The sequence below is a fragment of the Clarias gariepinus genome, chromosome 3, assembly GCF_024256425.1.
Source record: "Clarias gariepinus isolate MV-2021 ecotype Netherlands chromosome 3, CGAR_prim_01v2, whole genome shotgun sequence".
Classification (NCBI taxonomy): domain Eukaryota; kingdom Metazoa; phylum Chordata; class Actinopteri; order Siluriformes; family Clariidae; genus Clarias; species Clarias gariepinus.
Window position 1 is genome coordinate 498,059 of NC_071102.1, and position 26,107 is coordinate 524,165.

A 26,107-nucleotide genomic window follows, 5' to 3' on the forward strand; every position below is an offset into this window, starting at 1 on the left:
TTTCTACATCAAAGCGCGTCTCAGCGCTCCGACGGTGACGTCATCGAGACGGCATCCAGTGGAGGTTCTCATTCCTCCCTTGTATGCAAATGAGCTGTTCTCCGCGGAAGTAGCGCTCCAATGGTTTGGCGCCAGTAAATCGCTCTGGCCAATCAGGAGGCGCGGACGGTATTATCTCCCCCGGGTCCACGTGCTCGTCCCGTTACACGGTAAACCGGCTGAAGTGATGTGGACCGGCACGGGTGGGAAACGCGCGACCTGGCAACCCGCACCAGTGTCTCGGAGGAGTCGGGTTTTACTTACACACACACACACACTCCGGCCTGCTGGTGTCTGTACGCTCCTGAAGCTCGATGTGGGTTTGGAGTTTGTCCGGTTTCCGGTTTGTTGAGGAGTTCATCCGGCGAACGCAGTGCAGGGCGGAGACACAACAACAACATCATCATCACCACTCCTCCACCACCCTCACCATCAGAGCCCCATGCCGCAGGGTGAGCAGCAGAACCCCGGCTTCGGTTCGGGAGGAGAACACTAACATGGAGATGGAACTCACAGCACAGGAGCTTTCGAGGAACTGAGAACATCTCCACCTCATTCCATCTGATCTGCACACAGCTCCAGCTCTGCAGCTCCAGGTGGTTTTTACATCTTATCCCCCTGCTCCTGTCTCTCCATCTCATCTCTCTTACTCTCATCTCTCTCACTCTCATCTCTCTCACTCTCATCTCTCTCACTCTCATCTACAGTTTATTCCACCTGCTGGATCTTCAGCTCCCCTCTCTCCCCTCTCTCTCTCTCTCTACAGTAGGATCTGTATCTGCAGATGATTCTTCACCTTTATTCCTCTGTCTTCATCTCAGTCTCTGACTTCTCCATGTGTTCCTCACAGACCTTCAACTCTATCTCCATCGTTTTATTTCCAGTCACAGTTATTCTTCCCTCTGCATGTTAAAAATCTCAGATTTTAAATGAACTCTTTAACTTTATCTCTGTTTATGGAGCTTAATCTAGACCTTTATATAGAAAGACTTTATGAGGCAATAAAACTTTATTACAGTCTGTTTAACATTTTTTACAGAGAAACACTTAAACACGTTTTGTGACACTTTGTAACAGATTGTGTAACACACACACACACACACACACAGAGTTGATAACACAGAGATGCACGCTGTCCTGTCACTCAGCTTTTGAGGCAGCGTCCCTGCTACTGGGCGGAGTTTTCCGGTTTACGCCCCGCAGCCGGGTCAGGATGAGGAGCAGCGAGGAGGCGGAAGGTTTTGACGGCGAGGCCTCCAACACGGCGATGGTGTCGGGGGCGAGCAGTCCGTATCAGCCCACCACCGAGCCCGTCCTCTCACGGGGTGTGTTCAGGAACATGAACTGGAACACACGCTACCTCACGTCACAGCTCGGCATCCTGAAGATCATCGAAGTGGTGAGTTCAGGAGAATAATTACACTGTAAAAAACCTTCACATTCTCTCCTCTTCATCTCTGATCTTCAAAAGAGATTGTACATGATCAAAAGTGTCATGAAGGAGAAGTGGGGTGGGGTGGGAGAACTTAGGAAGGTTAAAAACTAGACATGCAGCTGCAACTTGCCTTACTTCCGTAATACTTGGGATTGTGTAAAACTGCTTGGCAACAGTGACAATTGTTAAAAGCGCTATACAAATAAAATGTAAATGAATTGAATTTAATTGAATTATGGATCAGCTGCAGGGGACGAATGGTGGACAGAGGCAGACCTGCCAGGAGTGAGGTGCAGTTGTCCAGTCTTGAAATAACAAGGGACTGAACAAGCACCTCAGTAGCCCATGAAGAAAAAAATAAGGGTATTTTTCTGAGGTTGTAAAGAAGAAATTGACAAGAACGATTGAGATAAGTAGTGTGTGGGGAAAATGACAGATGGTTGTTCAAAGTTACCCCAAGATTGTGAACAGTTGCTGAAGGAGTGATTGAATTGTTGTATAGGGAGATCTGAGATTTACTGAGATTGAGCTTTATCTGATGAGCCATTATCCAGGATGAGATGTTTGCCAGACATGCTGAGATCTGGGTGTAAACCTGAGTGTCTGAGGGACGACAGAAGAGAATGAGTTGTGTGTCATCTGCATAAGAATGGAATGAAAGCAGTGCAATAATATGACCTTACCAAGAGACCAGGTATAGAGGAAGAACAGGTGAGGACCAAGTACTGAGCCTTGTGGGACACCAGTAGAGAGTCTGCGTGGCAGATGTGTATCCCCTCCATGTCAACTCATACAACCTATCTTCTGGGTAAGAAGCGAACCATTGCAGTTCCACAGGTTCCAAGACTTTTAAGAATAGATCAATTCCAGAGCAGGAGAGTGAGACAGCAGTGTAGGGTAAATTTTTTTTTAAAGACTTTTCTGGGAGATCTGCCTCTGCTGCATGAGAGAAAGTGTCTCGGTCTGTGAGAATTGACAATATAGATAGGTTGAACACACATCCTACCTCCAAGTCAGGAATGAGGTTATTGTCTATACAAACTGACAATTCCTTGCTAAATAAGAGTTTGTGTTGATTCTACTTGCACTTACAATCTAGAGTTGTGACTAACTAGTGGTAGGGTATGCTTTTTCTGTCACTTTCAAATATGCAGAACATCAAAGACTGGGTACACAATAGAGAACCAACCGTGATCGGAAAGAGTACAAAAGTTAAAACCGTTATTACCAGTGGAGAAAAATCCAACATAAAAAACTTTAAAGCACACTAAAAAACATGTAAAAAACACTTTGCTTGGCTTTCCACTGACGCAAATTTTTTTTGAATGAGTCCTGGATGTACGCAAAACTTTAGTCGTTGTTCAGTTGGGCTTGGTTCAGTTTAAGTTAATTTAAAAAAAATCTGAATAAATCAGATTAAAGAGAATCCCTCAGTGCTGCCCACAGTCACTCAGATCACAAAAATCACTGAGACCATCATAATGCTTCTGTCTAAACATTTGTTTTTATTATTAACGCAAACTGTTTCTTTCTTTTTTTCTCTCTTTCTTTCTGTGCTGATGTAAAAGACAGCAGTGATAGCAGTTTTTGAAATGAGTGAGATGGTGAGACAGCCAGTCAGCAGTGCGGTGAGACAGCCAGTCAGCAGTGCAGTGAGACAGCCAGCCAGCAGTGCAGTGAGACAGCCAGTTAGCAGTTCAGTGAGACAGACAGACAGCAGGACAGTGAGTCAGCGGTACAGTGAGGCAGACAGCAAGGCAGGGCTATGAGACAGAAGCAGTGCAGTGAGACAGGCAGACAGACAGCAGGGCAGTGAGACAGCAGGACAGTGAGGCAGCCGGCCAGCAGGACAGTGAGGCAGCCGGCCAGCAGGACAGTGAGGCAGCCGGCCAGCAGGACAGTGAGGCAGCCGGCCAGCAGGACAGTGAGGCAGCCGGCCAGCAGGACAGTGGGACAGCCGGCCAGCAGGACAGTGGGACAGCCGGCCAGCAGGACAGTGGGACAGCCGGCCAGCAGGACAGTGGGACAGCCGGCCAGCAGGACAGTGGGACAGCCGGCCAGCAGGACAGTGGGACAGCCGGCCAGCAGGACAGTGGGACAGCCGGCCAGCAGGACAGTGGGACAGCCGGGCAGGGCTATGAGACAGACAGCAGGACAGTGAGACAGACAGCAGGACAGTGAGACAGACAGCAGGGCAGTGAGACAGACAGCAGGGCAGTGAGACAGACAGCAGGGCAGTGAGACAGACAGCAGGGCAGTCAGACAGACAGCAGGGCAGTCAGACAGACAGCAGGGCAGTCAGACAGACAGCAGGGCAGTCAGACAGACAGCAGGGAGGCGTCCTATTTAGGGGTATATTGCATTTTTGTGTGTCTCTTGCTTCACCAGATGCTCTAAAAAAGAAAACAGCCAGCACAACACACGTGCATTCTCACACACACACATACACACACGTGCACGCGTACACACACATGCACACACACACACACACGCGCGCACACACACACACACACATGTGCCAGCTCTTTGAGTGTGCTGACTCAGCTGTAAGTTTTACAGTGAAGAGCTGCATCCTGACAGGAAACCCTGAGACTGAGACAGTCATTAAACCAAACACAGAAGCAGCAGGCCGGTGTCGTCTCCATAACCAGGCTGTTTCTATGGCCATGCTCTCATTCATTTATATACTTTCTTACTCTTTTTTATTTTTGACTGATTAGATACACTGATGAGACATACAACCCAGTGCCATGTGATGCGAGTAACACTGATTATCTGGTTACAGCGCCACCTGTCAGAGGGTGGGAGATATTACACAGCAGGTGAACACTCAGGTCTCAGGTGTTGACGTGCTGGAAGCAGGAAAAAATGGACAAGTGTAAGAATGTGAGTGACTCTGACCACGGACACATTGTGATGTCTAGACGGCTGTGTCAGAGCATCAGATTTAAACTTCTAGTCTTTTTTTCTTCACACAGCAGAGATGTAAAGTCTGGCTGATTTCCTCTCCCAGGAGGTTACACATTGGCTCTAGATATAAGATGCTATGGTGGAACACCCACGGATAGTTAATGTCACAGTGATTGACATGGAAGAAAGAATAAGCTCCTCCCACCATTTGGGCAACATTAGCATATTAGGCCACGCCCACCAGTGTAACTGTAGCGATGTATTAATGACAGGAAGTGAAGTCAGACACAGATTTTGAATTTAGTGCACATTATCGTCTTGCTGTAGAATTTTAAAGATTGTCTAGAGAGAAGTAGTAGTGAGTAGTTTGTGTGTGTGTGTGTGTGTGTGTTACGTTTGGTCTTATCACACACTGCTGAGATATTTTCTTTTCAAAAGGTCAGGAGAAGGACAGAGAGCTCGACTCTGAGTTTACAGCCATGAAGTGTACACTGCAGATTAATTTCTCTCGCCATTTCAGACATTGTGTGTGTGTCTGTGTGTCTGTGTGTGTGTGTGTGTCATTCAGCATTTTTTTATTTCACACTTTATATATCAGAGAATCACACCTGATCCAGTGTTGAGTGTTATTCTTACACAGTTTATTATTTTATATTGAGCTCTAACTTTAACTTGAGCAGAACATAAAGCCACAAGACGCTAAATCCAGGTTATAAAGTGGCGGTGTGTGTGTGTGTGTGTGTGTGTGTGTGTGTGTGTGTGTGAATGTGTGTGTGTGTATTTCTTATTATTTATTATCTTTGATTAGTGGGATGTGTTAAATCCATGTGCTCTCTCTGCTGTAAAGAAAACCTACACATGGTTTCACAGCTGAGTAACTCTCTACCGGATGAGCTCCGCCCCGTTTACTCTACTGGACGAGCTCCGCCCCGTTTACTCTACTGGACGAGCTCCGCCCCGTTTACTCTACTCTCTACCGGACGAGCTCCGCCCCGTTTGCTCTACTCTCTACCGGACGAGCTCCGCCCCGTTTACTCTACTCTCTACCGGATGAGCTCCGCCCCGTTTACTCTACTCTCTACTGGACGAGCTCCGCCCCGTTTACTCTACTCTCTACCGGATGAGCTCCGCCCCGTTTACTCTACTCTCTACCGGATGAGCTCCGCCCCGTTTACTCTCCACTGGACGAGCTGCGCCCCGTTTACTCTACTCTCTACCGGATGAGCTCCGCCCCCTTTACTCTACTCTCCACTGGACGAGCTCCGCCCCCTTTACTCTACTCTCCACTGGACGAGCTCCGCCCCGTTTACTCTACTCTCTACTGGACGAGCTCCGCCCCGTTTACTCTACTCTCTACCGGACGAGCTCCGCCCCGTTTACTCTACTCTCTACCGGATGAGCTCCGCCCCGTTTACTCTACTCTCTACCGGATGAGCTCCGCCCCGTTTACTCTACTCTCCACTGGACGAGCTCCGCCCCGTTTACTGTACTCTCTAATGGACGAGCTCCGCCCCGTTTACTCTACTCTCCACTGGACGAGCTCCGCGCCGTTTACTCTCCACTGGACGAGCTCCGCCCTGTTTACTCTCTACCGGATGAGCTCCGCCCCGTTTACTCTACTCTCCACTGGACGAGCTCCGCCCCGTTTACTCTACTCTCCACTGGACGAGCTCCGCCCCGTTTACTCTACTCTCTACCGGACGAGCTCCGCCCCGTTTACTCTACTCTCTACCGGACGAGCTCCGCCCCGTTTACTCTACTCTCTACCGGACGAGCTCCGCCCCGTTTACTCTACTCTCTACTGGACGAGCTCCGCCCCGTTTACTCTACTCTCTACTGGACGAGCTCCGCCCCGTTTACTCTACTCTCTACTGGACGAGCTCCGCCCCGTTTACTCTACTCTCTACTGGACGAGCTCCGCCCCGTTTACTCTACTCTCTACTGGACGAGCTCCGCCTCCATGTGTTTAATTGACTTTATTAGAGATTTAGGATCCCGATTGTTTGTTACCCTCCCCAGGAATGCTTGCTTCCCCCCCCCATCACCCAACACATGAATCCTGATGTGTGTGATTTCCGTGTTAATTCCACATAGTGATTAACTCTATACTGACACACACACACACACACACACACACACACATCAGGCGATCGAGGTTAGTGAGTAACTCCTCCGATGTCCTGATTGACCTTCACGCTTTTACCCAGACTTCGTCTTCAGGCTCTGACTCCCGTCAATCATTGCCTTCTTTTCTCTGGGTTTTTCCACCGTGTGCTGCTCTGTTGGAGTCAGTCGGCCGTACGGGTGAAACAGCGCCGGAAGAAAAATCTAAAACAAGAATCACTACTGTTTAGTTTAAGAACCCAGTGAATTTTAAGTGATTTTCAGTCCTGATCATATGTTAGGTGTGTGTGTGTGTGTGTGAACACTGACACACTGACACAAAAACCATGTAAAACCACACGATAGTAATAATTTTTACCCGACTCAGGAGAAGCGTCTCGCTGCGTTTAATTTTACATTCTGCGTATCTTATGGTCGTGTACGTCACAAGTACAACTTGAATTTGATGTTTGTCGTGTTCTTCTCGAGGTGGGTGAATCATTTATCTAAACAATTTCAAATCCCTGAACACACTCGGACACTTCAGCTCTCACTTGGATCTGCTCCTCCTCCCTCACGCCGCTGTGGTGAAGAGAATTATGGGAATGCGGTGTCTCTGAGCGTCTGAAGCAGAGACATGTGACCTCGAGCTGCGCGTCTGATAAAACAGAAATCTGTCTGAGACTTTAGCAGTGTGTTAGAACCAGTTATTCTGCATCCTTATCACATGCACCAGAGCACAGTGTGTGTGTGTGTGGGGGTGGAGCAGTTTAGAAATTTGCAAGTTCAATATTATTTCAAGGACTCTAAAGTAAGTATGTGTGTGTGTGTGTGTGTGTGGTTAGATGAGAATTCCAGATGTTTTTTTTATGAGTGTGTGCGTGTGTTATTTAGAGAAACCACACTCTGTTGTGTTTTTCAGAGCTTTTCCTAGAGCTAATGTGTGTGTGTGTGTGTGTGTGTGTGTGTGTGAGAGAGAGAGAGAGAGATAAATGAAAGCAGCTCCAGAATAAATCAGATTCACACAATGTGATGAAAGTGATTTGGGACGAGGCAGAGACGCTTAATTTCCTCTCAGATTAAACACTTCCTCAGTACACAACTACACACAGTACACAACTACACTGTGTTACAAATTATTACACAAATGATATCTTTCTCTGATTTTCATAATTAGTCAATGCAAAAAAAAACAGTCAGTATAATTTTCAAGTCATCAACTATTAGGGTATAATTATAATTTTACATTTACTTTTACATTTAGGCATTTGGCAGACGCTCTTATCCAGAGCGACTTACATTTTTATCTCATTACACATCTGAGCAGTTGAGGGTTAAGGGCCTCACTCAAGGGCCCAACAGTGGTAACTTGCTGGTTGTGGGGTTTGAACCTGGGATCTTCCGAACCGTAGTCCCATGCCTTAACCACTAAAAACTGAAAATGCACTGTTCCAAATTATTATGCACAACAGAGTTAAAACATTTTGTAGGTTGTAAAGAACTGAAAATGGGCTTTTGTTGAATTTGCAGCATTATGAGGTCATATTTACTGAAATCAAAAACTATTTAAATCAAGAACATTCTAACAGGGCATGTTACATCTTAACATACGACCCATTCCTTAATATCACCTTCACAATTCTTGCATCCATTGAACTTGAGTTTTTAGACTTTTTTTTGCTTGAATATCTTTGTGGGATGTCAGAATAGCCTCCCAGAGCTGCTGTTATGAATCAAACTACCTCCCACCCTCATAGATCTTTTAAGGATTCTACAAAGGTTCTCAGTGGGGTTGAGGTCAGGGGAGGATGGTGGCCACACCATGAGTTCCTCATCTTTTATGCCCATAACAGCCAATGACACAGAGGTATTCTTTGCAGCATGAGATGGTGCATTGTCGTGCATGAAGATGATTTTGCTGGAAGAAAGTGGTCAGTCAATATACTTTGCAGAGGTCATTTTCACACCTTCAGGGACCCTAAAGGGGGCTACCAGCTCTCTCCCCATGATTCTGGCCCAAAACATGACTCTAGCACCTCCTTGTGCGGTTCGCCATCACCCTTGGCTTGCTCATCAGAGAAATGTCATTCATTCATCTCATTATTAATTAGACACATTTTTCTTACACATACACAATTTATTATTTATTTTTATTATTTATTTATTATTACTATATATATATATATATATATATATATATATATATAATAAAATATATATATACAATTTATTTTTTATTATTATTATTAATAACAACCACACACTGTACACAATTTCTTTTATCTTTGTGAAGCTGCTTTGAGACAATGACCATTGTTAAAAGCGCTATATAAATAAAATTGAATTGAATTGAACAGTACACAACCACACACAGTACACTGTACACAACCACACACTGTACACTGTACACAACCACACACAGTACACAACCACACACTGTACACTGTACACAACCACACACTGTACACTGTACACAACCACACACTGTACACAACCACACACTGTACACAACCACACACTGTACACAACCACACACTGTACACTGTACACAACCACACACTGTACACAACCACACACTGTACACTGTACACAACCACACACTGTACACTGTACACAACCACACACAGTACACAACCACACACAGTACACTGTACACAACCACACACTGTACACAACCACACACAGTACACTGTACACAACCACACACTGTACACAACCACAAATTGTACACTGTACACAACCACACATTGTACACTGTACACAACCACACACTGTACACTGTAACAACCACACACTGTACACTGTACACAACCACACACTGTACACAACCACACACTATACACTGTACACAACCACACACTGTACACAACCACACACTGTACACAACCACACATTGTACACTGTACACAACCACACATTGTACACTGTACACAACCACACATTGTACACTGTACACAACCACACACTGTACACTGTAACAACCACACACTGTACACTGTAACAACCACACACTGTACACTGTAACAACCACACACTGTACACTGTACACAACCACACACTGTACACAACCACACACTGTACACAACCACACACTGTACACAGCCACACACTATACACTGTACACAGCCACACACTATACACTGTACACAGCCACACACTGTACACAGCCACACACTGTACACAACCACACACAGTACACTGTACACAACCACACACAGTACACAACCACACACTGTACACTGTACACAACCACACACAGTACACAACCACACACAGTACACAACCACACACAGTACACAGCCACACACTATACACTGTACACAACCACACACTGTACACAACCACACATTGTACACTGCACACAACCACACATTGTACACTGTACACAACCACACATTGTACACTGTACACAACCACACATTGTACACTGTACACAACCACACACTGTACACAACCACACATTGTACACTGTACACAACCACACACTGTACACAACCACACACTGTACACAACCACACACAGTACACAGCCACACACTATACACTGTACACAACCACACACTGTACACAACCACACATTGTACACTGTACACAACCACACATTGTACACTGTACACAACCACACATTGTACACTGTACACAACCACACATTGTACACTGTACACAACCACACATTGTACACTGTACACAACCACACACTGTACACTGTAACAACCACACACTGTACACTGTACACAGCCACACACTGTACACTGTACACAACCACACACTGTACACAGCCACACACTATACACTGTACACAGCCACACACTGTACACTGTACACAACCACACACTGTACACAACCACACACTGTACACAGCCACACACTATACACTGTACACAGCCACACACTGTACACAACCACACACAGTACACAACCACACACTGTACACTGTACACAACCACACACTGTACAAAACCACACACAGTACACAACCACACACAGTACACAACCACACACAGTACACAACCACACACAGTACACAGCCACACACTATACACTGTACACAACCACACACTGTACACAACCACACATTGTACACTGCACACAACCACACATTGTACACTGTACACAACCACACATTGTACACTGTACACAACCACACATTGTACACTGTACACAACCACACACTGTACACAACCACACACTGTACACAACCACACATTGTACACTGTACACAACCACACATTGTACACTGTACACAACCACACATTGTACACTGTACACAACCACACACTGTACACTGTAACAACCACACACTGTACACTGTACACAGCCACACACTGTACACTGTACACAACCACACACTGTACACAGCCACACACTATACACTGTACACAACCACACATTGTACACTGTACACAACCACACACTGTACACAACCACACACTGTACACAACCACACACAGTACACAGCCACACACTATACACTGTACACAACCACACACTGTACACAACCACACATTGTACACTGTACACAACCACACATTGTACACTGTACACAACCACACACTGTACACTGTAACAACCACACACTGTACACTGTACACAGCCACACACTGTACACTGTACACAACCACACACAGTACACAGCCACACACTATACACTGTACACAACCACACACTGTACACAACCACACATTGTACACTGTACACAACCACACATTGTACACTGTACACAACCACACACTGTACACTGTAACAACCACACACTGTACACTGTACACAGCCACACACTGTACACTGTACACAACCACACACTGTACACAACCACACATTGTACACTGTACACAACCACACACTGTACACAACCACACACTGTACACAACCACACACAGTACACAGCCACACACTATACACTGTACACAACCACACACTGTACACAACCACACATTGTACACTGTACACAACCACACATTGTACACTGTACACAACCACACATTGTACACTGTACACAACCACACACTGTACACTGTAACAACCACACACTGTACACAGCCACACACTGTACACTGTACACAACCACACACTGTACACAGCCACACACTATACACTGTACACAACCACACACTGTACACTGTAACAACCACACACTGTACACTGTACACAGCCACACACTGTACACTGTACACAACCACACACAGTACACAGCCACACACTATACACTGTACACAACCACACACTGTACACAACCACACATTGTACACTGTACACAACCACACATTGTACACTGTACACAACCACACATTGTACACTGTACACAACCACACACTGTACACTGTAACAACCACACACTGTACACTGTACACAGCCACACACTGTACACTGTACACAACCACACACTGTACACAACCACACATTGTACACTGTACACAACCACACACTGTACACAACCACACACTGTACACAACCACACACAGTACACAGCCACACACTATACACTGTACACAACCACACACTGTACACAACCACACATTGTACACTGTACACAACCACACATTGTACACTGTACACAACCACACACTGTACACTGTAACAACCACACACTGTACACTGTACACAGCCACACACTGTACACTGTACACAACCACACACTGTACACAGCCACACACTATACACTGTACACAACCACACATTGTACACTGTACACAACCACACACTGTACACAACCACACACTGTACACAACCACACACTGTACACAACCACACACAGTACACAGCCACACACTATACACTGTACACAACCACACACTGTACACAACCACACATTGTACACTGTACACAACCACACATTGTACACTGTACACAACCACACACTGTACACTGTAACAACCACACACTGTACACTGTACACAGCCACACACTGTACACTGTACACAACCACACACTGTACACAGCCACACACTATACACTGTACACAGCCACACACTGTACACAACCACACACTGTACACTGTACACAACCACACACTGTACACAACCACACACTGTACACAGCCACACACTATACACTGTACACAGCCACACACTGTACACAACCACACACAGTACACTGTACACAACCACACACAGTACACAACCACACACTGTACACTGTACACAACCACACACTGTACAAAACCACACACAGTACACAACCACACACAGTACACAACCACACACAGTACACAGCCACACACTATACACTGTACACAACCACACACTGTACACAACCACACATTGTACACTGCACACAACCACACATTGTACACTGTACACAACCACACATTGTACACTGTACACAACCACACATTGTACACTGTACACAACCACACACTGTACACAACCACACACTGTACACAACCACACATTGTACACTGTACACAACCACACACTGTACACAACCACACACTGTACACAACCACACACTATACACTGTACACAACCACACACTGTACACAACCACACATTGTACACTGTACACAACCACACATTGTACACTGTACACAACCACACACTGTACACTGTAACAACCACACACTGTACACTGTACACAGCCACACACTGTACACTGTACACAACCACACACTGTACACAGCCACACACTATACACTGTACACAGCCACACACTGTACACAACCACACACAACCACACACAGTACACAACCACACACAGTACACAACCACACACTGTACACTGTACACAACCACACACAGTACACAACCACACACTGTACACAACCACACACAGTACACAGCCACACACTATACACTGTACACAACCACACACAGTACACTGTACACAACCACACACAGTACACTGTACACAACCACACACAGTACACTGTACACAACCACACACAGTACACAACCACACACAGTACACAGCCACACACTATACACTGTACACAACCACACACTGTACACAACCACACATTGTACACTGCACACAACCACACATTGTACACTGTACACAACCACACATTGTACACTGTACACAACCACACATTGTACACAACCACACACTGTACACAACCACACACTGTACACAACCACACATTGTACACTGTACACAACCACACACTGTACACAACCACACACTGTACACAACCACACACTGTACACAACCACACACTGTACACTGTACACAACCACACACTGTACACAACCACACATTGTACACTGTACACAACCACACACTGTACACTGTAACAAACACACACTGTACACTGTACACAGCCACACACTGTACACTGTACACAACCACACACTGTACACAGCCACACACTATACACTGTACACAGCCACACACTGTACACAACCACACACAACCACACACAGTACACAACCACACACAGTACACAACCACACACTGTACACTGTACACAACCACACACAGTACACAACCACACACTGTACACAACCACACACAGTACACAACCACACACTGTACACTGTACACAACCACACACAGTACACAACCACACACATACACTGTACACAACCACACACAGTACACTGTACACAACCACACACAGTACACTGTACACAACCACACACAGTACACAACCACACACAGTACACAACCAGACACTGTACACTGTACACAACCACACACTGTACACTGTACACAACCACACACTGTACACAACCACACACTGTACACAACCACACATATACACTGTACACAACCACACACTGTACACAGTACACAACCACACACAGTACACAGTACACAACCACACACTGTACACAGTACACAACCACACACTGTACACAGTACACAACCACACACTGTACACTGTACACAACCACACACTGTACACAACCACACACTGTACACAACCACACACAGTACACAACCACACAGTACACAACCACACACTGTACACAACCACACACTGTACACAACCACACACAGTACACTGTACACAACCACACACTGTACACAGCCACACACTGTACACAGCCACACACTGTACACAGCCACACACTGTACACTGTACACAACCACACACAGTACACAGTACACAACCACACACTGTACACAACCACACACTGTACACTGTACACAACCACACACACTGTACACAGCCGCACACCACAGTGAGTGTACTGTAAACACAGCTAACACACAGAGTTAATATTAGATCCTTATGACACTTTCACATAACACTTTTGGTTGCCGTGGTAACAGAGGCTCCAGTCCTACTGTGTGTATAAATGCAGCTGTGATTAAATATAACATTAATAAAACAGAATTAATTTACTAAAATGTAGAGTTTACATATTTCTAACCACCATTTCTTATTTAGGACAGCTTTGCTGTGTGTGTGCGTGCGTGTGCGTGCGTGCGCGTATGTGTGTGTGTGCGCGCGTCTGTGTTCTACTGTCATTGTGGAGTTTTCTCTTGAGGTTTTAAGTTTGATTGAGTCGGAGCAGAATTCAGCCACAGTAATGTGCAGTTTGCTGAAAATTTTCCCCAAAGTGTGTGTGTGTGTGTGTGTGTGTGTGTTTTTCCCTACCTAAGCAGATTCCTTCTTGTTCTTTTGTAGCCCAAAGGGGATACTAACTTTTGGACTCTGTATCTATCAAAGTTTAAAATAAAAGTGTGTTTGTTCATGTAAACATTAAAAAAGTGTAACATCAGTCATTATGTTATAACATTTATTCTGAAGCAGATTGAAGTCGTTTGATAAAATAAATCAATAAGATTCGAATAATTAAATTAAATGTGTGATTAATTAATGACATTTTAAAAATAAGACTTTAATATTTGAAAGTAGTTAATTGCTCAGTGATCTCCTGTACCCGAGACACGTCCCGGTCGCGGGAGACGCGGGAGAGACACTCTGAGGTCTGAGCCGAGGACACAGGCTCAGCGTTACAGACACCTCCATTACATCACCACTCACGTAATAACGGAATAAACAAACAAACAACCCCAAATCTCACGTGTGTGTAAACACTAAGGAAGGGACCGTCCTCAGTGCTGGTGTCCAAAAATGGTTAAACACCTGCGTGTAAAATGTTCAGGGACTGAATGAACCAAACCAGTGTGTCCTCTTCTCTGTGTGCGTGTGTGTGTGCGTGTGTGTGTTTTCCTGGCAGGTTCTGTCCCTCATTGGGTTTATCTGCATTGAGACGGTGATGATGTGTTCCCCCTGCACTGGAGTTTATCTCTTCGAGTTTGTAAGCTGCAGCTCCTTCGTGGTGACGGGACTCTTCCTCCTCATCCTCATCCTCAACCTGCACACCAGACTCACACACATCAACTGGAGCGTGCTGGTGAGTTGCTGCATCACACACACACACACACACACACACACACACACACACACACACACACACACACACACACACACACACACACTATCACACGATATTAAACACAATCACACACCATTACACATTAAATATGAGTATACACAATTACACATCATTACACACCATTAAATACCATCATACACCAGTATCAACCATTACACACCAGTATCAACCATTACACACCATCAAACACCAGTATCAACCATTACACACCAGTATAAACCATTACACACCAGTATCAACCATTACACACCATCAAACACCAGTATAAACCATTACACACCATCATACACCAGTATCAACCATTACACACCAGTATCAACCATTACACACCAGTATCAACCATTACACACCAGTATCAACCATTACACACCATCAAACACCAGTATAAACCATTACACACCATCATACACCAGTATAAACCATTACACACCAGTATCAACCATTACACACCAGTATAAACCATTACACACCATCATACACCAGTATGAACTATTACACACCATCATACACCCAGTATAAATCATTACACACCAGTATCAACCATTACACACCATCAAACACCAGTATAAACCATTACACACCACCATACACCAGTATGAACTATTACACACCATCATACACCAGTATAAATCATTACACACCAGTATCAACCATTACACACATTAAACACCAATATAAACCATTACACACCATCATACACCAGTATAAACCATTACATACCATCAAACACCAGTATAAACCATTACACACCATCATACACCCAGTATAAATCATTACACACTATCATACACCAGTACAAACCGTTACACACCATCGTACACCAGTACAAACCGTTACACACCATCGTACACCAATACAAACCGTTACACACCATCATACACCAGTACACCAGTACAAACCGTTACACATCATCGTACACCAGTACACCAGTACAAACCATTACACACCATCACACACCAGTACAAACCATTACACACCATCGTACCCCAGTACACCAGTACAAACCATTACACACCATCGTACACCAGTACAAACCATAACACACCATCGTACCCCAGTACAAACCATTACACACCATCGTACCCCAGTACAAACCATTACACACCATCGTACCCCAGTACAAACCATTACACACCATCGTACCCCAGTACAAACCGTTACACACCATCGTACACCAGTACAAACCGTTACACACCATCGTACCCCAGTACAAACCGTTACACACCATCGTACCCCAGTACAAACCGTTACACACCATCGTACCCCAGTACAAACCGTTACACACCATCGTACCCCAGTACAAACCGTTACACACCATCGTACCCCAGTACAAACCGTTACACACCATCGTACCCCAGTACAAACCGTTACACACCATCGTACCCCAGTACAAACCGTTACACACCATCGTACCCCAGTACAAACCGTTACACACCATCGTACCCCAGTACAAACCGTTACACACCATCGTACACCAGTACAAACCGTTACACACCATCGTACACCAGTACAAACCGTTACACACCATCGTACACCAGTACAAACCGTTACACACCATCGTACACCAGTACAAACCGTTACACACCATCGTACACCAGTACAAACCGTTACACACCATCGTACACCAGTACAAACCGTTACACATCATCGTACACCAGTACAAACCGTTACACACCATCGTACACCAGTACAAACCGTTACACACCATCGTACACCAGTACAAACCGTTACACACCATCGTACACCAGTACAAACCGTTACACACCATCGTACACCAGTACACCAGTACAAACCATTAAACACCATCGTACACCATCGTACACCAGTACAAACCGTTACACACCATCGTACACCATCGTACACCAGTACAAACCATTACACACCATCGTACACCAGTACAAACCATTACACACCATCGTACCCCAGTACAAACCATTACACACCATCGTACCCCAGTACAAACCATTACACACCATCGTACCCCAGTACAAACCATTACACAATGATGTGATGATGTAATTTAAAGTTGTTGGATGTTTTAGGGATAAAAACACGTTTATTCATAAACTTTCTTTTCTCTCTGTAACAGAATGTAACTCTGATCTTTAGTTCTCTCACAATAACAGCAATGTGAAAAGTTGAACTTTTATTTCCAGAGAAATTTACAAACCGTTACACACCATCGTACACCAGTACAAACCGTTACACACCATCGTACACCAGTACACCAGTACAAACCATTACACATCATCGTACACCAGTACAAACCATTACACACCATCGTACACCAGTACACCAGTACAAACCATTAAACACCATCGTACACCAGTACAAACCATTACACACCATCGTACACCAGTACAAACCATTACACACCATCGTACATCAGTACAAACCATTACACACCATCGTACATCAGTACAAACCATTACACACCATCGTACATCAGTACAAACCATTACACACCATCGTACCCCAGTACAAACCATTACACACCATCGTACCCCAGTACAAACCATTACACACCATCGTACCCCAGTACAAACCATTACACACCATCGTACACCAGTACAAACCATTACACACCATCGTACACCAGTACAAACCATTACACACCATCGTACACCAGTACAAACCATTACACACCATCGTACACCAGTACAAACCGTTACACACCATCGTACACCAGTACAAACCATTACACACCATCGTACCCCAGTACAAACCATTACACACCATCGTACCCCAGTACAAACCGTTACACACCATCGTACACCAGTACAAACCGTTACACACCATCGTACACCAGTACACCGTTACACACCATTACACATCATCGTACACCAGTACAAACCATTACACACCATCGTACACCAGTACACCAGTACAAACCATTAAACACCATCGTACACCAGTACAAACCATTAAACACCATCGTACACCAGTACAAACCATTACACACCATCGTACCCCAGTACAAACCATTACACACCATCGTACCCCAGTACAAACCATTACACACCATCGTACCCCAGTACAAACCATTACACACCATCGTACCCCAGTACAAACCATTACACACCATCGTACCCCAGTACAAACCATTACACACCATCGTACCCCAGTACAAACCATTACACACCATCGTACCCCAGTACAAACCATTACACACCATCGTACCCCAGTACAAACCATTACACACCATCGTACCCCAGTACAAACCATTACACACCATCGTACCCCAGTACAAACCATTACACAATGATGTGATGATGTAATTTAAAGTTGTTGGATGTTTTAGGGATAAAAACACGTTTATTCATAAACTTTCTTTTCTCTCTGTAACAGAATGTAACTCTGATCTTTAGTTCTCTCACAATAACAGCAATGTGAAAAGTTGAACTTTTATTTCCAGAGAAATTTACAAACCGTTACACACCATCGTACACCAGTACAAACCGTTGCACACCATCGTACACCAGTACACCAGTACAAACCATTACACATCATCGTACACCAGTACAAACCATTACACACCATCGTACACCAGTACACCAGTACAAACCATTAAACACCATCGTACACCAGTACAAACCATTACACACCATCGTACACCAGTACAAACCATTACACACCATCGTACACCAGTACAAACCATTACACACCATCGTACACCAGTACAAACCATTACACACCATCGTACCCCAGTACAAACCATTACACACCATCGTACCCCAGTACAAACCATTACACACCATCGTACACCAGTACAAACCATTACACACCATCGTACACCAGTACAAACCATTACACACCATCGTACCCCGGTACAAACCGTTACACACCATCGTACCCCGGTACAAACCGTTACACACCATCGTACACCGGTACAAACCGTTACACACCATCGTACACCAATACACCAGTACAAACCATTACACATCATCGTACACCAGTACAAACCATTACACACCATCGTACCCCAGTACAAACCATTACACACCATCGTACCCCAGTACAAACCATTACACAATGATGTGATGATGTAATTTAAAGTTGTTGGATGTTTTAGGGATAAAAACACGTTTATTCATAAACTTTCTTTTCTCTCTGTAACAGAATGTAACTCTGATCTTTAGTTCTCTCACAATAACAGCAATGTGAAAAGTTGAACTTTTATTTCCAGAGAAATTTACAAACCGTTACACACCATCGTACACCAGTACAAACCGTTGCACACCATCGTACACCAGTACACCAGTACAAACCATTACACATCATCGTACACCAGTACAAACCATTACACACCATCGTACACCAGTACACCAGTACAAACCATTAAACACCATCGTACACCAGTACAAACCATTACACACCATCGTACACCAGTACAAACCATTACACACCATCGTACACCAGTACAAACCATTACACACCATCGTACACCAGTACAAACCATTACACACCATCGTACCCCAGTACAAACCATTACACACCATCGTACCCCAGTACAAACCATTACACACCATCGTACACCAGTACAAACCATTACACACCATCGTACACCAGTACAAACCATTACACACCATCGTACCCCAGTACAAACCGTTACACACCATCGTACCCCAGTACAAACCGTTACACACCATCGTACACCAGTACAAACCGTTACACACCATCGTACACCAGTACACCAGTACAAACCGTTACACACCATCGTACCCCAGTACAAACCGTTACACACCATCGTACACCAGTACAAACCATTACACACCATCGTACACCAGTACAAACCGTTACACACCATCGTACCCCAGTACAAACCATTACACACCATCGTACCCCAGTACAAACCATTACACACCATCGTACCCCAGTACAAACCATTACACACCATCGTACCCCAGTACAAACCATTACACACCATCGTACACCAGTACAAACCATTACACACCATCGTACACCAGTACAAACCATTACACACCATCGTACCCCAGTACAAACTATTACACACCATCGTACCCCAGTACAAACCATTACACACCATCGTACCCCAGTACAAACCATTACACACCATCGTACCCCAGTACAAACCATTACACACCATCGTACCCCAGTACAAACCATTACACAATGATGTGATGATGTAATTTAAAGTTGTTGGATGTTTTAGGGATAAAAACACGTTTATTCATAAACTTTCTTTTCTCTCTGTAACAGAATGTAACTCTGATCTTTAGTTCTCTCACAATAACAGCAATGTGAAAAGTTGAACTTTTATTTCCAGAGAGCTGCACATTCCTAAAGGACATTTTCCCATCCAACCAAAACCACACACACACACACACACACACACACACACACACAGCTTGCTATCTTCCATGTGACGTTTTAATTTCCTGCCCAAAGTGATTTTAGTCTCAGTCGGTTCACATTAAAGACTTATTAGTAGTCTTTCTTTCTTTTTCTTCATATCTTTTTTTTATATACACACACACACACACACACACACACACACACACACACACACACACACACAGACACGAAGGTAAGTTTGAGGATTTTTTTTCTGTATAATGATCACATTCCTGACTGGTCAGAATTCCTGCTAAACCTCACACACTCACACTCAGAGTGAGACAGTGTGTAATCCCAGCTTCTCCTTTTTTTTAGTGTGACGTTCACAATGCACACACACACACACACACACACACACACACACACACTAATAAACATTCAGCTGATAATATAACGCTTCTGTAGAATTATGTGTTTAAAAATACACTGTGTGTGTGTGTGTGTGTGCATTGTGAGGTATAACATGGGGATCCTGTGGAAGTTACTGTAACCATTCTGTAAACTCATTGTTTTCACAGCAGCCTTGATTTAAAGAGCAACACATTGTATGTTACTGTGTGTGTGTGTGTGTGTGTGTGTGTGTGTGTGTGTGTGTGTAGTTATTTTTAATGTTGTGTAGTTTTATTGAAACGAATGAGCTCCTGTTCTCACTCATGTTATACCAGCTACAGTATAAACACGCGTTCCTTCACCAAACTACAATTGTTCCAGCTTTATCTCTGACTGTTTCAGCACTGACACTGGAGACTCCTTCCATTAATGTTACACACACATCTCCTTACTTCAGCAGGTAGGCAGCACCCTATTCTGCTGGTATGCAAAGGGACGGAACCGCCTATTCGGCCTGGCTGGCGATAATTAACGTTAATATGATCTCGGGCTGGCTCGGCATTATAAAAGCAAGGCGCAGAGTTTAGTCCGGGGTCCGGGAAGGGGTCAGGTCATGTGACAGAACATTCCACTTCTTTTCTTTAAAACGTCTTTAAAACACAGAAAGTCCCCAGCGTTCCCAGTAGCCTAAAGAATCTACAGAGTAAAACTGTCCACACTTCTGGAACTCCCCCAGTACTGATCGTCATGTGACTATGTGAGCCTGCGTGTGTTTAGAGAGGAGGAGGAGAAGGTCAGGAATATACACTGTATTGGCAAAAGTACTGCCTTCACCTGCATGTGAACTTGAGTAATATCCAATTCTTAATCCATAGGGTTTAATATGATGTTAGCCCCGCCCCCTTTGCAGCTATAGCAGCTTAAACTTTTCTGTGAAGGCTTTCCACAAGCTTTAGGAGTGTGTTCATGGGAATTTATGACCGTTCTTCCAGAAGCGTATTTGTGAGGTCAGACGTTGATGTTGGACGAAGAAGAACAGGGTACAACACTTAGTTATTAACCTAGTTAACCCAGTGTAAGTATGTATCCAATGATGTAAACATTAAAGCACTTTTTGTAAGTCGCTCTGGATAAGAGCGTCTGCCAAATGCCTAAATGTAAATGGACGAGAAGGCGTGGCTCACAGTCTCCGCCCTAATTTATCCCAAAGGTCTTCTATCGGGTTGAGGTCAGGACTGTCAAGTTCTTCCACACCGAAGTCACTTATCCATGACCTTATGGACCTTGAAACAGTCAGGCTCTAGAGTCCAGTGTCTGTGTGTTTTACACCTCTGTATCCGATGCTTTGCACTGCACTCTGTAATGTAAGGCTTGGATGTAGCTGCTCGGCCATGGAAACCCACTCCATGAAGCTCTCTACACAATGTTCTTGAGCTCATCTGAAGGCCACATAAAGTTGGAGTTCTGTAGCTATTGACTCTGCAGAAAGTTGGTGACCTCTGTGCTCTGTGTGTCTCAGCCTCCCCTTCCCGCCGCCCTGTTATTTTACTTGGCCGAACACTTCATGGCTGAGTTGCTGTCGTTCCCAATCGCTTCCACTTCGTTATAACATCAATAACGGTGGACTGTGGAATATTTAGTAGGGAAGAAATTTCATGACTGGACTGGTGTCTTATCACGGTACCGCGCTGGAATTCACTGAGCTCCTGAGAGCGACACGTTCTTTCATGTGTGTAGAAGTGGTCTCCATGCCGAGGTGCTCGGTGTTACACACCTGTAACCATGGAAGTGACTGGAGCACCTGAATACGATGATCTGGATACTTTTGGCAACATAGTGTATCTACAGGTTTATAGACGGGTATGGAGTGCTGACTGTAGCAGTCAAGACAAATACATAAACCAGTCAAGGTCGAGGTCCAGGTAAGGGTCAGGTGATGTACAGTCGGAGCGGACACGCCCAGGTGAGAGCTACTGGCCAGGAATCATGTGGGACGTGTGTGTGTGTGTGTGTGTGTGTGTGTTATATGAGACAGGAGGGCTTTTATCATAATCTGAGCAAAACTCTGTGTGAAACCCAAGAAGAGAGAGGGAGAGTGTGTGAAGGAAAGAGTGAGAGAGACGGAGAGGCAGGCACGGGGTCATGTGACACTACTGTGGGTTCAGTCGTTCACATCACATGTTCGGCCACACACTGGGATAACCAGCCAACTGGTGTGTGTGTGCGTGTTTGTGTGTGTGTGTATACAGTACGTGTTTGTTCCTTACACAAACAAACAACAAAAAACTGCAACATTAATATTAATTTATTCGTCTTTTTGATATTTAGTAGTATTATACACTTTTATTATTATAAATAAATAATGAAGTAACTGCAATTTAAAGTGAGTGTTTTTGTCTGTTAGTTTAGTGTTAATGCGCCACCTGTTGGCAGAGTGTGAATATTGCAATAAATTCAGCTTTAAATGTTTTAACAGGATTGTCAGATCTAAATGATGTAATGAAATCATTTGAAACATATGATTTTGAATTGTGTGTGTGTGTGTGTGTGTGTGTGTGTGTGTGTACAGGACCTGATAAATGCAGTGTGTTGTACGCTGTTCTTCTTCATCGCCTCAGTGGTGTTAGCGGCGCTCAATCACAAGAGTGGAGCAGAAATAGCTGCCGTGGTAACCACATTACTTACTTAATTACCCACTTAATTATTCAGTAATCATTTAATTCATTATTTAATTATTCATCACTCATTTAATTACTCGTTTAATTATTCATTACTCATCAAATTACTCATTATGATAAGTGAATATTTAAGAGTGTTCTGTTTAATAATTCCTGCAGTGATTAATACGGTTCAGCTGCAACATGTTATTTAACTCTAACTGATGCAGGGAGGAGCTCCTCATTCCCTAAACAAAAGGGGTTAGAGGTCATACCCTGTGGGCGTGGCTAAGATGTTCCTCTGTTTCAGGAGCGTCAAATTATGGTCCTGCATCAAGCAAAGAAAATAACCAAAGAGATTGCTGAAGCTACTAACACTGAGTTAAGAAACTAAAACCTGGAAGGACAGCGATGAGCGTCAACATTGAGGAGGAAATGTGTTCGCAAAAAGATTTAATGCACATGACGGGAGATCACTTACACACCTAGTGAAATCCAATCGTTAAGAAGAAAAAAAACTGATAGAACTCATGGCTATGTTTGATAGTGAGCATTTACACTGAAAATGAATAAACTGGACAATAAGTGAGTCCTGACGAGCTGAAGAAGACTTTACACAGTCCGACTCTCACAAGGTCTTGGAGAGAAATGAATGCGACTCTAAATGGAAATGAAATAAACGTATTAATCTGTAATCAGAGGTCTTTTAATTTAGATTTCTTTTGGCTGGGCTGCATTTATACATATATACATGAATCTCTGTGTGTGTGTGTGTGTGTGTGTGTGTGTGTGTGTGTTACAGATCTTTGGCTTTGTGGTGATGCTGGTGTATGGCGTGAACACGGGAGTGTGTGTGAGACAGTGGCGTTCAGGAGGCCAGCGCCCCCCTCAGGCCAGCGAATACACACGTGCCAGGACGGCCTCACGCAGTGAAGTGGAGGCACGGCCTGAATAAAAAACGCACACGCACACACACACACACACACAGACAGACACACACCAACCAGACTGATGAAGACGTACAGTAAACACACAATACTCACACACGAACACACTTCATATGACGTCTTGGTGATGTGAGTTTTATTATAAAGTTGCATAATTACTGTATTACTTTATTACATACTGTTTATAGCTACACACACACTACACACACACTACACACACACTACACACACACACTACACACACCACACACTACACACACACACCACACACTACACACACACTACACACACACACTACACACACACACTACACACACTACACACTACACACACACACTACACACACTACACACCTCACACACACTACACACACACACTACACACACTACACACTACACACACTACACACACTACACACACTACACACACACACCACACTCCACACACACCACACACTCCACACACTACACACACTACACACTACACACACACACTACACACACTACACACTACACACACACACTACACACACTACACACCTCACACACACTACACACACACACTACACACACTACACACTACACACACTACACACACTACACACACTACACACACACACCACACTCCACACACTCCACACACTCCACACACTACACACACTCCACACACTCCACACACTACACACACCTCACACACCTCACACAACACACACAACTCACACAACACACACCACACACCTCACACACCTCACACACCCTACACATACTACACACTTCACACACACTACACACTTCACACACTACACACACTACACACACTACATTTTGTTAAAAGGGGACCAAATATGTTTTAAAACCAATTTATAAACATTAATGCGGTACTAATTCTAAAGAGGTGTGTGTGTGTGTGTGTGTGTGTGTGTATCTTTGTACTTCGTCCCCAAATTTTTTTTTTTAGATTTCTGAGTTTTAATTTTACT

The 26,107-nt window shown here is 44.4% G+C and overlaps 1 protein-coding gene across 2 annotated transcripts; it reads left to right on the forward strand.

Annotated features, from left to right (window-relative positions):
• Window positions 1-310: 310 nt before the first annotated feature.
• On the forward strand, window positions 311-25,359 carry cmtm4 (CKLF-like MARVEL transmembrane domain containing 4). Of its 2 annotated transcripts, none has more exons than XM_053492266.1 (5): window positions 311-635; window positions 1,149-1,438; window positions 15,618-15,794; window positions 24,094-24,192; window positions 24,984-25,359. In XM_053492266.1, the coding sequence occupies exons 2-5, from the start codon at window positions 1,253-1,255 to the stop codon at window positions 25,134-25,136; spliced, it is 615 nt and encodes a 204-aa protein (XP_053348241.1). In that variant the 5' UTR covers window positions 311-635; window positions 1,149-1,252; the 3' UTR covers window positions 25,137-25,359. The 2 variants fall into 2 exon arrangements, with proteins under 2 accessions (XP_053348241.1, XP_053348240.1); XM_053492265.1 differs by having other exon boundaries at window positions 1,188-1,438.
• The last annotated feature ends 748 nt before the right edge of the window (window positions 25,360-26,107 follow it).

Excerpts from the sequence above, each read along its gene's own strand:
- cmtm4 (XM_053492266.1), top strand. The coding sequence starts at position 1,253 with ATGAGGAGCAGCGAGGAGGCGGAAGGTTTTGACGGCGAGGCCTCCAAC. Across the intron at positions 1,439-15,617 it reads TCCTGAAGATCATCGAAGTG|GTTCTGTCCCTCATTGGGTT; the intron begins GTGAGTTCAGGA and ends TTTTCCTGGCAG. Across the intron at positions 15,795-24,093 it reads ACATCAACTGGAGCGTGCTG|GACCTGATAAATGCAGTGTG; the intron begins GTGAGTTGCTGC and ends GTGTGTGTACAG.